Here is a 14,502-nt window from a genome sequence, read left to right on the forward strand (position 1 = left end):
AATGTTGCTCCATGAAGTTGTCAAAGATTAGGCTCCTTCTGTTTTGTTGATCTGCCATCTTTTGTTGTCTTATTTGCACAAGGTCACTCTCCCTTCACGCTCTAGCTCATGGGAAATGTCAAAGAGAGAGGGGCACCATTCTTTCTTTTGGCAGCAAGACCAGTCACTCTTTTTTTTTTTTTTTTTCCTGGTACGGGGGATTGATCCCGGGGTAATTAACCACTGAGCCACATCCCCAGCCCTTTTTTATATTTTATTTAGAGACAGGGTCTTGCTAAGTTGTTTAGGGCCTCACTAAATTGCTAAGGCTGATTTTGAACTCAAGATCCTCCTGCCTCAGCCTCCCAAGTCACTGGGATTATAGGCATGCCCCAGTTTGCCCAGCTTGCCTATCAGAAGTGATTCACATTGCTTTGGCAGGAACTTAGTCACATCATCACATATTACCACAAGGGAAGCTGGGATATGTTGACCTTATCATGATAGCTACTTGCCCAGCCTAAACTTTAGGTTTTTATTACTTTGAGAAGAAAGGAAAGAATAGATCCTAAAAAACAGTTTTTATTACAAAAGCACTTTTTATTATTTTTATTATTTGGTTTCATCTCCCATCCAATTTAGCTATGTTCTCGGGTATTTGAAACCCTTCAGGATATTCCTTCTGCTAGACCTAGAACTAAATCTCCAGTCAACACATTACATCCTTGAGTATTTCTACTAAAAAGTTCTTCCTAGTTTAACCTGGAAGATGGTATGTATCTGTCTACATTTTCTCCCTTCATATATTAAAGTACTTTTCATTAAAGCCAAAATCCCATACAGACAAAGAAATCAAGCTTAAATACAATAGCACAACCTTCTAGAAGCGAGAATGCACAGTTGACTGAGTGGGACCATAAAGCTCAAACATTACCTGGAGGAGGGCAGTGCAAGCAGAATCACTCCAGAGATCCTGAAAAAAGCCTCCGGAATTAGTAGCAACAGACAACCCTAACACCTGAGCTGGAAGGACTGACCGGAAGAATGTGAGGTAGCAGTTTGGTCACCAGATCCCCTTCCCTCCCTGGAGGAGCATGGAGAGGACTGACCAGAGGATTCTGAATGACAGGCATGTCTGAGGACACACTCCTACAATGAAGACTGGATTCGATGGATGTCTACAAATTAAGTGGTGAAGCCCCAATCCCCTTCCCCCTGATCTAAAATTGAAATGCTATAAGCAGGCTAATATCTCTTAGACAGAAAACTGAAGAAATTCTCTTTTGGGGAAACTGACTAGCCCAAGAAAACATGTCTAATAGATACAGAACAGATGGGGGTCTTTCAGTGAAATGGTACTGCTCTGTTGGCAAACCCCTCCCCCACACACTGAATATCCAGTTAGCATTTCTTTCTTTGCCTCCTTAAAACAAGAATGGCAAAAAAAAAAAAAAAAAAAAAAAAAAAAAAATCAATGAAAATTTGAGAAGGTCTCCAGTATGAAGCAGATCTAAACAAAGGAGGGGTGCGGGGGGAGCCAACTCTGATGAAACCAAATTGGTTTAGTAAGAAAAAAAAAAAAAAAAAAAAACACCAAACCAAACCAAAAAACTTTCAAAAACATGAAATCCTCAGAGAGATAAAAGAAAATATTTTATACATAGACCAAGAATAGGATGTTATAAAAAGGGATGTTCACAGGCAAAATGTTTTTAAAAATTAAAAACAAAATATAAATAAATTACTAAAATGATGAAAATAAGGAAATACTCCAGAAAATATAACAACGAGTTAGGCAATGGAAAAATAAAGACAAAAGATAAGTGAAATAAAGGATCAATCAGTTCAGGAAGTCCAACTTCCAACTGGAATTCTGGGAATAGGTAGGATACAGAAAATGGAAGGGAGACAAATTTTTAAAAGAATCCTTTACATAAAATTTAATTCTGTGGCTGGGATGTAGCTTGTGGTAGAATACTTTCCTACCATGAGCAAGGCCCTGGATTCAATCCCTAGCACTGGAAAAAAAAATCAAAATCTGTCTCCTATGGCTTTCATACTTATCATTTTAATTAAACTTATCCTTTTAATCCATGGAGAACAAATTACTCTTCATTTTACATGGAAGTACCTGAAGAAACTTAAATTTCTGTAAGGTATCATAGGGACTGTGCATGTATGAACATGTAACAACAAATCTCACTGCCATGTACACTTATAATACACTAATAAAAAGGGAAGAAAAAAGACATCATAGGGAAAAAGCCTCTGGTGAGTGGTCAGTTCAGTCACAGCGCTCTGAGTGAAGATAAAGATCTCTGGCAGAATTCAGAATTGAGTGCCAAGTTAGCTCATGAATCCGCGTAACTTTCAGACTTCCTTCTTTCTCTGGTCATCACTGTGAATTTCAGTCCAAGCTCCCCACTTCTGACTCTACTTCTTGATTTAGACAGTGTTTGCCACTGACTATCTGAGGCCTGAAATCACACGCAGATTCTACAGACAGCTCAATCTTCTGTTTCTTGAATGTTCTATTTATATCCTGACCCAAGTAGATATCCTCTAAACAAGCTCCACTTGACATCTGTCTTGCAATATGTGGTGCTGGTGGGGACACGACCTTGCACAGGTGGAATGGGACCCTCACCAGTATTAAGTGGAGCTCTTGAGAGTAACAAACCCCACAGAACATGGATATGACTATAAGAGGAGACTTTTTAGACTGGCTTATGCAATGGAAGCAGGACTCACGATGGCCGACCATAGGTGGGAGAGCAGGAGACAGAGCAGGAGAAACCAGTCGCTGCTCAGTCCAAGAAGCTGGAACCTCAGAACAAGAGGACCAACGATGCAGCCCCAATCTGAGGATGAAGGTCTGGAGGTCCCCTGGTGAGTCAATGGTGCAAGTCCACAAGGAAAGGCTGGAAAATCTGGAGTCTGACATCCTTGGACAACAGTAGCAGCAAAAAAAAAAAAAAAAAAAAAAAAAGCAAACTCTAAAGAGATGAGCTTGCCCTGCACATATGTGCTTCCCTGTTTCTTCCACTTTTGTCTCATCTGGACCACCAGTCCTATGGTGGATCTTACCCATGGGTTGACTGGCACATGTGCCAATTGTCTCTGGGAAAACCCTCACAGACACACCCAGAAGTGTGCTTTACCAATTTTCTGGATCTCTCAATGCAATCAAATTGGCAACCAAGGTTAACCCCCACAGCCCCTATTACAAGTCTATACTTAAATTCTAAGACATTTTACCAAGATCACAGTAGTTATTTTGGCATCCATATCCCACCAGGGATCATGTTCAGTGTCACTAAATTCCTTAAAGCTTTTTGACAGGTGTTCCTGTTAAGTGACACCTCCAACAACCTTGGAATTATTCTGGAACCATCAAGGGACTTTGCATTTGTCTTAAATTTCTGTTTGTTAAATTCAGACAATGTTTCATCTGTTGACAATTATTCCAGGGTTGGCTCAAATGCTTGTGGTTGTCAAGAGTCTGATGTCAACAAACTTACTTTTCATCATGAGTTAAAATATCTTTTTCTAATTACTTTTTGTTTCTAGTTCTGCATTTTAGAGCTAGTCAGAGTAAGTCAAAGTTTTCTTCCATTTGATAGCTTTGCCATATTTGAAGATGGACATTACATTTTATTTAGTTTTGCTCCTCCAGGCCAAGAGAGTCAAGGTTCTTCAGCCAATCCTCATAAAAGGCAGTTTTTGGACCCTTCTCTAATTTGGATACTATGTTCTGAGCTTGCTCTGATTTTTACTATCTCACACAAAATATGGCTCTTAGGATTATCAAAACAGCTGAGAAAGGGTTCCAGCTGATCTCAGTTTGAATCCCACTTCTATCAGGTGTGAGCTGGGCAATTTACATAAACCTTGTTAACATTTTTGCATTTTTAAAAGCAGATAGATAGCTAGTACTTGCTTCATAGAGTTGTAAGTACTAGAAAATCTGATGGACATGTTCAGTACTTAGTATGCCCTGGGAGTACCAAGGAAACTCCCCAAGTTAGGCATGTTAACTCCCTCTTATTTATGTACTGTGCTTCAAATAAGGTATCTCAACACATGCCAACTTTATTTGGGACTTTGTTTTGCTCACAGTAGTATCTCAGGCACCTAGAATAGTACTTGGCACACTTGGTAAGTAATCAAAGGTATTTTTATTCCTGATGTGAACTGTCCTTCATTCTGTACTTAATATGTAGATGAAAGAGTTGAAAGTACGATGCAACACTGATTCCAGTACTTGTGTGAGGGTCATGGATTACAAGTGACACTATTCTTTTCCCTGTTTCCAAAATATTTATATGTCCAAGCCTAAGGCACTGGTTGGTAAAATTGTAGTTATACACATAGTAAAGTAGTACATGATTATTAAAATGAGGTATTTCATAAATTTAGAAAGATTTTTAAAAAAAATACTGTCAAATGAACAAAGAAGTTAACAAAATATAATACATTATGATATTTAATATATGTGGAAAACCAATTGAAACATTAAAATGGTCATAACTGGTAGAATTATTTTTTAAATTTATAATTTTTCTACAATAAATGTATATCATTTTGTGACAAAATATATTTATATATCAAAACAAAATAGGGCTGTGTGCACATGCCTGTAATCCCAGCTCGCACCTCCCAACTCAAGAGGCTGAGGCAGAAGGATCACAAGTTCTAGGACAGCCTCAGCAACTTAGCAAGGTCCTAAGCAACTTATTCTGTCTCAGAATAAAAAAATAAAAAGGACTGGGAATGTGGCTCAATGGCCAAGCACCTCTAGGTTCAATCCCCATTCCCACCCCCCCCCCCAAATAGGTTTTACAAAGTATTAATAGTGCATCTGTTATAAGTCTGTCCTATATTTGTACAAAATGTTTGCAGTTCAAATAGTTCCTCCTCAAAATAAGGTTTTGGCTAACTTCTTAATCATAACTCATTTGTAAATTAGCTAAATTACTCACACTGTGTTTTAAATAATAATTAACATGATCTATTTTTGAGGCCACAAAATTAACGAAGCTTACCTTTAAAGAAAAAAAAAAGTAGTAACTCTATGAGACCATGTTGGGTGTAGGATTAGCAACCCTAAAAACCTGGGGTTTAGAGCCAGTTTTGTAATGAACTTTACAATCAGTTTTCTAACTGCTTTTTTCAAACTTACAAAATGTAGAGATTCCATTAGATGTCAAATGTTCCTTTTAAGAATACAGATTTAAGAAGTCTATGACTTTAAAAATCACAGTTTGTTCCCACAGTTATCAACAAAACAGAAGTATCATAATTCTATCATAACTCTTGCTTCTATTATAAAGTCAATTATTTGCTTATTTTGTTTTTAGCTCTTCCATTTGGTAAAATCCCTGTTTTGGAAGTGGATGGTCTTACCCTTCACCAGAGCCTGGCAATAGCAAGATACTTTGCCAGAAAAACAGGTAACATGTTTATTGTATTCAAGACTTTTGCTAACTGAAAAAAACATGATATTCATTCTATATCCATTAAATAATTATTTTTAACACTATAATATAAATAGAATGGGATTAAAAGCTAGAGCAGTATCAATGTATCATCTATATTAGTTTAACTTTCCATGAGTTCCGAGACAACTAGACAATTTTATATTGCCCCCACCCCTTAACACCTTGCTCTGTGACCAAGTCCTTTTTTGAATTTAGCTGAAAATTTGAACAGGTATATTTTAACCCGAACTTTTGCTAGCATTAAGTATTTGTAAATTACCAAAGAAATTAAAATCAAATTAAAATACATATGGCACATGAAGGTTAAAATTTCTTGGACTATTAAAATCATGTACTCATGATGTCCTTCATTCTAATAGTGCTTTAAAAAAATAGAAAGGAAGTCTTCTTGCCTACACCGAGGGTTATCTGAGGTGGCTTTAAGTGGGAAAGTGACTTCTGAATTGTTTTGTTGGTGCCTATACCTGTGGCATGGATGATAAACAATAGAAATGTTTACTTCTTGTTTTTGTTTGATCTCCCCTTTCTATCCTATGTTCCATTTTCTTTTCCCCCTCCTCTCCGACTCTTATACTTTTTGAGTTAAAAAAAAATCTAATTTTGGATTCTTTTAAAGATCCTTTCTTTCTAATCAATCTGTAGAATCACCACTTTCCACCCCCAACCCTCTCCCTCTGATCAACTTAACAAGACCCTGTCTCAAAATAAAAAATAAAAAGGGCTGGGAATGTGGCTCAGTGGTAAAGCACCCCTGGGTTCAATCCCCAGTACCTCACCAAAAAAAATACAACAGAAGAATAATAAGAAACGATTACAAGTGGTTACCAATAAGTAAAGTAGGTGAAGGAGCAAAATGAGCAAATGGAAGCTGGCCTTCACTGGATACTATTTATATTGCTTTGAATTTTCAACCACATGAGTGTATTGCCTATTTAATATAGTAAGTTAAATTGAACATATTCTCAGGTATAACATGATCTTTCTCTATTCCATAGATTTGGCTGGAAAAACAGAGATGGAACAATGTCAAGTCGATGCTATTGCAGATACATTGGATGATTTCATGGCAACTTTTCCTTGGGCAGAGAAAAACCAAGATGTAAAAGTAATGTGATCAGTTCACTATTACTAGTAATCATGTACCACTTTCTAGAAATTTTCTTAGGTGCTTTAAAGTTTTTTTTTTTTTTATTCCTTTTTTTGGTACCAGGGATGGAACCCAGCAGTGATTAACCACTGAGCCACATCCCCAGCTCTTGGGGTGTGTGTGTGTGTGTGTGTGTGTGTGTGTGTGTGTGTGTGTGTGTGTATAATCCAGATACAAGGTCTCATTGAGTTGCTTAGGGCCTTGCTAAGGTTGGCTTTGACCTCTCAATCCTCCTGCCTCCCAAGCTGCTGGGATTAATCTAAGTCATATGTAGGTCTAGTTTTAAAACATGAAATTATATTAAAAGTTTTAAAGCAGAGTATAGCAATTCTCTGTCTTACCTTTTACATCAACCCCTGTCCATATTCTACCCTCTTTTTAATCTTTTTAGCTTTTTCTTTAGGATTTCACATTTCCATATTTCTATAGAATATATAAATATGATGCTGACTTACCAATTTTAGATAATTTCTATGGACTTCTTCTGATAGTAGTTAGAATTTATTTAACATAGTCATCCTGTTTCCCTTTCTCTGAGCTCCCAATAGCGTGACATAAAATTTTGCTTAAATTAATGTTTCACAATTACATTAGTATGCTTATGCAAATAATACCCAGAACTGTGCATTGTAGTGTACTTTAATAATATTTCATTTCTCACTTTTCCTCTTCAAAGTTAATATTTGCCTTTTGTGTTTTGCTTAATTCTTCTTATTTTTATTGTCATTTCCGAATCTTCCCTCATTATCCACAGTCTTTTAACTGGATTTTCCACAAAGTCAATGATATCAGATATCCTGCTATTTCTAACATGTTCTTGGAACTATCTGATCTGAAGACCTGCTCTCTCCTTTGTGGACCTCTCTAGGTTATCTGCACAACTGTCATGCTGGGCTTCCCTTCCAGCATTCCACTGATACCATTCACTGAAGTTTGAGTCCTGTCTGCTGAATGTTGCCCTCTTTCTTTGTGTACTTCATTGTTTATTTGGGGCACATCCTCTAGTATTCCAAAAGCTAAATTGGGGTTTGATGACAGGAGGTGTGGACATGTCTGTCTTGTGAGTCACACTGCATCAATAGAGTTTGGTTGCCTAGACACTTGGGCAGGGTTGTGTCCTGATCTTAAATATCATCCTGAATGTTCTTTTCTGAGTTCATCCTCCTTTTCTCTTGCTTTCTGGCCTCCTTTTTGTGAAACAATCATCCAACAGCTTACTGATCATAGGAAATAAAAATTGGGACCTTCTTTGTCTGCAAGTGTCTTAATTTAATCCTTATATGTGTTGCATTGTTTAGTTGGATATGGAATTCTATGTTGAAATTAATTTTTTCACTAGTATTTGGAAAACATTATCTATGGACTTTTAACTGTTATGAAGTCTGAATCTAATGTAGTTACTGACCTTTTTTATGTGACCTGTTTTTTTTTTTCACCACTCTAAAAGATTGTAGAACACTTACCCTTAGATTCCTAAAATTACACAATGATGAGTCTTTGGCATCATACTGTTTTTAATACATTATGCTGTTTCCTCGTTGGGCCAGTTTAATCTAGGACTTATGCCCTGGAAATTTCCTTTAATTCTTTCATTGATGGTTTCCTCCCCCTTCATTTATTATGTCCCATTATCTAGAATTCCTGTTATTCAGAAGGTGGATCTTTTCTCTATCTCCCATCTTTTGCTTTTTTGCCTTACTTTTGAAGAATTCTTCAACTTTATCCATCAATCTTCTCTTGGGTTCTAAATTTCTGACATTGTATTTTTAAATTTGATAATATCTTTCATTATAGTTTTTTTTCTTTGAAAAAAATCTATTTAATGGCCATAACGTTATCTCCCTCCCCATTGGATGTTTGTGCAAAGTTGCTTTTTATCCCACTCTGTTTTAGTCAGACCATCTTCTATAATCCATGATAAAGAGTAGGGAGTTTTAACAGTTTACTCAAAGCTCTAAGCATGTGGATGGGGTTTGTTGATTTTGAGTATCACAGAGCCAAGAAAATTTTAGTCTTCTGCCCAAAGATGAAGGTCTAGTGCCCTGTACCAGAGACAAGTAGTAAGAGAGGGCTGGAAGCATCAGCAGTTTATCATTCAGTGTGCATACATTCATTAAATCCTATCTTTTTGATATGTGTGAAATCCTTGGTCCCAGAAACCATTTATTTTACCACCTCCAGTCTTCTGCACAGGACGGAAATGGGCCCTTGTCTAGCAGCATGAAATGATGGCCCAATCTCATGCTAAAATTTCTTTGACAGTTTTCCACCAGGCTTCATCTCTCCTCCCCAACCTCCTTAACCCCAACTCTAGACACATCTACCCATTCCTGAGCCACCTGAGGGCTGTGTATGGTGTGTAGGTTGGTTCTCTGCTTTCCCTCTGCAGATGACATTTATTCATCTTTACAATTCCCATTTTATTTACTCTTGTGTTCTCTTTTTTCACCTCCATGTAGCTTCCATCTTTTAAAAACTATACCTCACTGTGTATTGGGGATGAAAACAAAATCATATATATTGAATATTTATATCGAATCCATCATCTTTGGAGTTTCATTATCCTTTATTGACAGCCCTTTCATAGTTTCCTTTAGGATGTTCATCAGAATATCTATTTTAAAATGTATTTACTTGTTTGTCACCTCCAGTAGGTGTCAGGATGGCTGGAGTCATGTCTGTCTTGCTCAGGTGATACACCCTGCCCACCACATCGCAGTGCCTTATATATAATATCGTAGGCATTAAACCCTCTTTGAGGAGCCATCAGAGCACTACACTTATCAGACACTTGCCAAAGCTAAGGTCTACCTCCAAAAGCCACAGCCCAGAACCACAAATGACAGCCTTATTAGTTTACTTAAGCACAGTTATTCTAAATACCATTTATTGAAATGGGACTTTCTGATTTCAATAGAGATATTTGGACATCAAAGTATTCACAGTTACTGACTCCTTGATATAAACATGAGGCTTATAGGGGACACACATACACACACCCCCACATACCCATAACAAAGTCTTGAATAAAAACTTGGCTTTGATGAGAGAAACATAAAGCCTCTTTGGACTTTTAGACAGATACATTTGTGCTCTGGAGTCAGACTGCCAGACTTGAATCCTAATTTTCTTCTTATAAGCTGACACTTAACTTCCTATTAACAGATCAAACTTTTATCTGTAAAGGGGGGATATAATAGATTCTCTCTTTAAGTATATTGGTAATATATTAAATGGTAGCATATGTATGTATGGCCAGATAGAAAGTATTCAATAAATATCAGCTATTATAATTAACAGGGTATTTCCTTATATTTGTCAGACCTGGAATCTATATTTTACATAGCTTTATAAATGCAGAGACAAAGAGATAAATACTTGTCAATTTAGGAAAATGTCTAAAGTTTTTGTTTCCATGTGCCAAAGATCCCACTGATGGGCAGTCTATCAGGAATCTAAATCCATGAGTAAATTCTATGAAGGGAGAGCATGACGCAGAACCATTGCCAGTAGCCACAGGCTATCCAGTTAACAAACTGGACCTGACACACACATTGAAAAGTGCAGTTCTGTACTTCCTCCTCCTCTCTCTATAGTGGGTTCAATTGCTGCCACCTGCTGTTCAGGTAAAAATTTCAAAAATAATATTGATGCTGTTAAGATGGACAGTGAAAATATTCTTGTTACCATATGTACTTTTAAAAAATCCACTAACTATACAATAATCACAAATGTTTCAGTATTTGTAAAAATTACATTTCCAATTTTAAAACTTTGAAGGCAAAATGTGTCTCTGAACACTGATCATGATGACAATCCTCGAATTTATTGTATTACTTTGATTATTCAGCGTGCCTATATTTGAGTTTCCTCATCTGAAGGGCAGGGTGTGGATGAATATGAGCAGGACTGAGAGAATTCTGATGGTCCACTTCCAACACTAAATGATTTTGATAATGTGGGTTTAAAAACAATGCTTTGGAGAAACATACAAAGCTTTCCAATATCTCTAAAAGCCATTTGTTAGAATTCCTAACAATAACTTTGCAGAAACCTCCCACTTCACAACTTTCTAGAAGAGGAGGCAGAAAATTTCTGAGTCTACAAGTGTGTAAGGTGGCTGTAGGGCTGGAGTTGTAGTTCAATGGTAGAGTGCTCTCCTAGCACATTGAAGGCAGTGGATTCAATCCTCAGCACCACATAAAAATATTAAATAAAATAAGGGTATTGTGTCCAACTACGACTAAAAATTAAAAAAAAAAGAGTGGCCAATTAGGATTTATCAGGAAACATTTTTAAAAAGTTTACATCTGGGAAAAATGACATATAATCATACTTTATCTTCTTTATATATTTTGATTACTGTCCCTTAAAAACAAATCTTAAAAAATAATGATTGTACTGTTTACTAATTTACATTTTTGAGACTGAGATAATTCATCAAACTTGTAAAGAGAACTTAGGCTAAAGGAAGTCACTAACACAGATACTATGACATTTTTATTTGGCTCTGCATATATGCAGCATTGGTGTACCTGAAACTGTGGCAATGAACTTTAGAACAGAATTTCCCAGGTGTGCACTGAGCAGTTTTTGGAAAGCTGTCCATCAGCTACATCCTGTTTCATTCTAGAAGAGCCAAGTTGGCCATTACCTTTCCCACAGATGCTGAGCTGAGCTGAGCTGTGGGAAGTGCCACATGGTTTGGGGCCTATTGTCTCTCACCTCACAGATTCTGTTCAGGAAACAGAAGGACTATCTCTTGTTTTTTTTTTTTGTTTGTTTGTTTTTGTTTTGTTTTGTTAAACTCTGAACAATATTAGGGAAAGATATGGACCAAATTATATTATATTATATTCTGTGCATGTATGATTATATAATAATTTCACTATTATAATACATCAATAAAAATATAGGTAAAAAATAACAAGCTTTCCAATCTTCAGTTTGTAAATCATCAGTCTGGCAACTGTACATTGCTTATGAATATTGATAAATTATATAGAGGCAGATCTGAATCACTATGATATCATAAATGTGAACGAACAAAATAAAACACATGGTTACTTCTATTCCCTTCTGAATTCATGTGGGAGAAAAAGATGAGAAAAAACTATCTCCTTTTTAAGTCATATTATTTATTTTTCCTATTATTTATATAATGAATTTATGAATTTATTTTTTCCCTCTTGTAGGATCAGATGTTTAATAAGATTCTCACGTATGATGCACCTCATTTTTTGCAAGATTTGGACAAATATTTAGGGGACAAAGAGTGGCTTATTGGTAACTATGTAAGTATGTTTTACATCTTTAACAATATAAGCAAATATATTTAAATAACAGGAAAACCCAAAACCTTATTGAAGGAAGGGCACATACCTTTAATTCCAGTGGCTTTGGAGGCTGACGAAGGATTGTAAATTCAAAGCCAGCCTCAGAAATTTAGTGAATCCCTATGCAACTTAGCAAGACCCTGTCTCAAATTACAAAATAAAAAGGACTGGGAATGTGGCTTAGTGGTTAAGTACCCCTTGATCCAATTCCTAGTATCCCTCCCCACCAAAAGGGAAGAAATAGGTTATACAACAGAGACAAATGCTAGCCATCTGGCTAGTGGTAGAGCACTTGCCTAGAAAGTACAAAGGCCTGGGTTTGATCCCTAGTACTGCAAGGAAAAAAAAAATTAACCTTTTCATAATATATTTGACTTTGGAATTATGAAATATTTTATATACTTATATAACAATAATTTTAGAAAGCGATCTTAAAAGTTAAAACCCAAGTGAACAAATGAACCTACTTGTATCAAATAGAGGCACAGAGTACACAGAGAATATATATTGTAGTCTATTAGTGAAGATATGCCTTCATTTGTAAAACACAGTAATTTGTTTATACATTAAGACACATTCTCTCAGAACAAAAAATAAAAATCACACACCATTTTCAGTAAACTTTTGGTGGTACTAGGCATGTTGATATTGTTTTTCTGATATTATGATGTCTATATTTTGGGTACAGAAATAAAAAGTTATGTTGATGTTACTGAGAACCAGGATCTTCAATGTGGGATGTAAAATCAGGGAGTTTAAGTAAATATTCTGTTGCTGAATTTGAACTAGAGATAACAGTATAAACTCATGATGTTATCTTAGGATAAAGAAAAAGCATTTTTTTCAACCATGATAAACCCAGTAGTCTTGAGCATCCTCATATCCAGATTCTGGTTTATTAAATACCAAACGGAACCAGGGCTTCTTGGAGAAATGTCTTGTTCTCAAGTTTGGACAAGAAACATAAAAACTGAGCTGGGTATACCTTGTTGTGCTAGAAGCAAATAAAATAACAAAAGATAATTGGAGTTGCATTGAAAAGACCCAGGATTCAACTTGAAGACTTCCTACTAACCAAAAGTGGAAAATTTAAGCTTCAATAAGAATATTAACAATGGACACACACACACCAAACAACAGCCAAAAAACATAAAACAAAGCTTCATTGCTTACTTTTAGAAAATGACATGAAGCCACACTATTTTTCTGAAACTGTTAGAACAAACAAAAAAGTGTGGGAGTTTGAAACATAGCAGTTATTCCCCCCATCCTAGCAAATTGTATCTCAAGGTAACAAAAATCATTTGGGCAAAGTTTCTCTTCCCTATAATATTCCAATTAATAAAAAGAAAAGATTGAAATAAATTATTACTACTGACTAACCCTTGAAGAACTAATGGGCCTCAGTAATGACCATTAATAAATGCTGATTTCACAAAAAGGTGACAGTCGACACTCAGCCTACCAATAGCGGAACACACCACCACTTACAAGCAGTCTTTTTTTTTTTTTTTTTTTAGAGAGAGTGAGAGAGAGGGGGACAGAGAGAGAGAGAGAGAGAGAGAATTTTTTTAATATTTATTTATTTTTTCTTAGTTCTCGGCAGACACAACATCTTTGTTGGTATGTGGTGCTGAGGATCGAACCCGGGCCGCACGCATGCCAGGCGAGCGTGCTACCACTTGAGCCACATCCCCAGCCCTAGAAGCAGTCTTACCCAAACATTAAACTTTGGGGCAGATGCTGTGGTAGGCAGATGTCCCTGCTTTCAATAAGATAGCATTCTAGGAGACAAGACAGATCGCTTTCTTGCGGCACTAGTGGTACTGGTGACACTGATTGGTGTCTGCCCTGTTCCACCTTTTGGGGTGAATTGTAAGTAATCTTGCTACATCTTTATTCTCAGCTTTCGGCTGTGTCACATAGCTCTTCCCATTGACTCCCCTTATAACCTTTCCTAAAATGGTCCTCTCCCTATTGTATTCATTGAATATTTCTAAAGATTTAACATTTATTTTCTATTGAAATTCCTTTGTAAACAGTCTACTGACCCCTTCTCTGAGCACTCTCTTCCTTCTTTACAGGGCTCCAAACACATTTGTGTCTGTTCTACAGACACAAGTTATATTCCCCCCTGAGAGCTTTTACATTCCCCATTCCCTCTGCTTAGAACGCTTGGTTGATTTGGATCCATTTTTACCATTCAAGCCTTAGTTTGAATGATCTCTAAAGAACTTCTCTGATACCCAAAAGTCACTTTACCAGGGATTAGACCCAAGGGCTCTCAACCACTGAGCCACATCCCCAGGACTTTTAGGCTGCTTACAGCCTTGATAAGTTACTGAGGTTGGCTTCAAACCTGCAATCCTCCTGCCTCAGCCTCCTGAGTTGCTGGAATTACAGGCGTGTGCCACCACACCCAGCAAGAATCCCTTCACTTTATCACCTGTACCAATGTGCATACTTGTTTTCTAAAACAAAAGCTGCATTAGAGAAGGGCTTGCGTCACATTTTGCTCTCTAATTAATCCCTAGTACCT

At 36.6% G+C, this 14,502-nt stretch overlaps 1 protein-coding gene across 3 annotated transcripts in view; it reads left to right on the plus strand.

Annotated features, from left to right (window-relative positions):
- Positions 1 to 14,502, plus strand: part of HPGDS (hematopoietic prostaglandin D synthase) — a 90,111-nt gene that overhangs the window by 73,252 nt on the left and 2,357 nt on the right. For all 3 annotated transcript variants that reach the window (XM_081303663.1, XM_081303664.1, XM_081303665.1), the window contains 3 exons: positions 5,340 to 5,432; positions 6,476 to 6,585; positions 11,823 to 11,921. In XM_081303663.1, the coding sequence (XP_081159789.1) occupies positions 5,340 to 5,432; positions 6,476 to 6,585; positions 11,823 to 11,921 (302 nt within the window). The remainder of the gene's footprint in view (positions 1 to 5,339; positions 5,433 to 6,475; positions 6,586 to 11,822; positions 11,922 to 14,502) is intronic.

The sequence above is a fragment of the Spermophilus citellus genome, assembly GCF_964194105.1.
Source record: "Spermophilus citellus genome assembly, chromosome: 8".
Classification (NCBI taxonomy): Eukaryota; Metazoa; Chordata; class Mammalia; order Rodentia; family Sciuridae; genus Spermophilus; species Spermophilus citellus.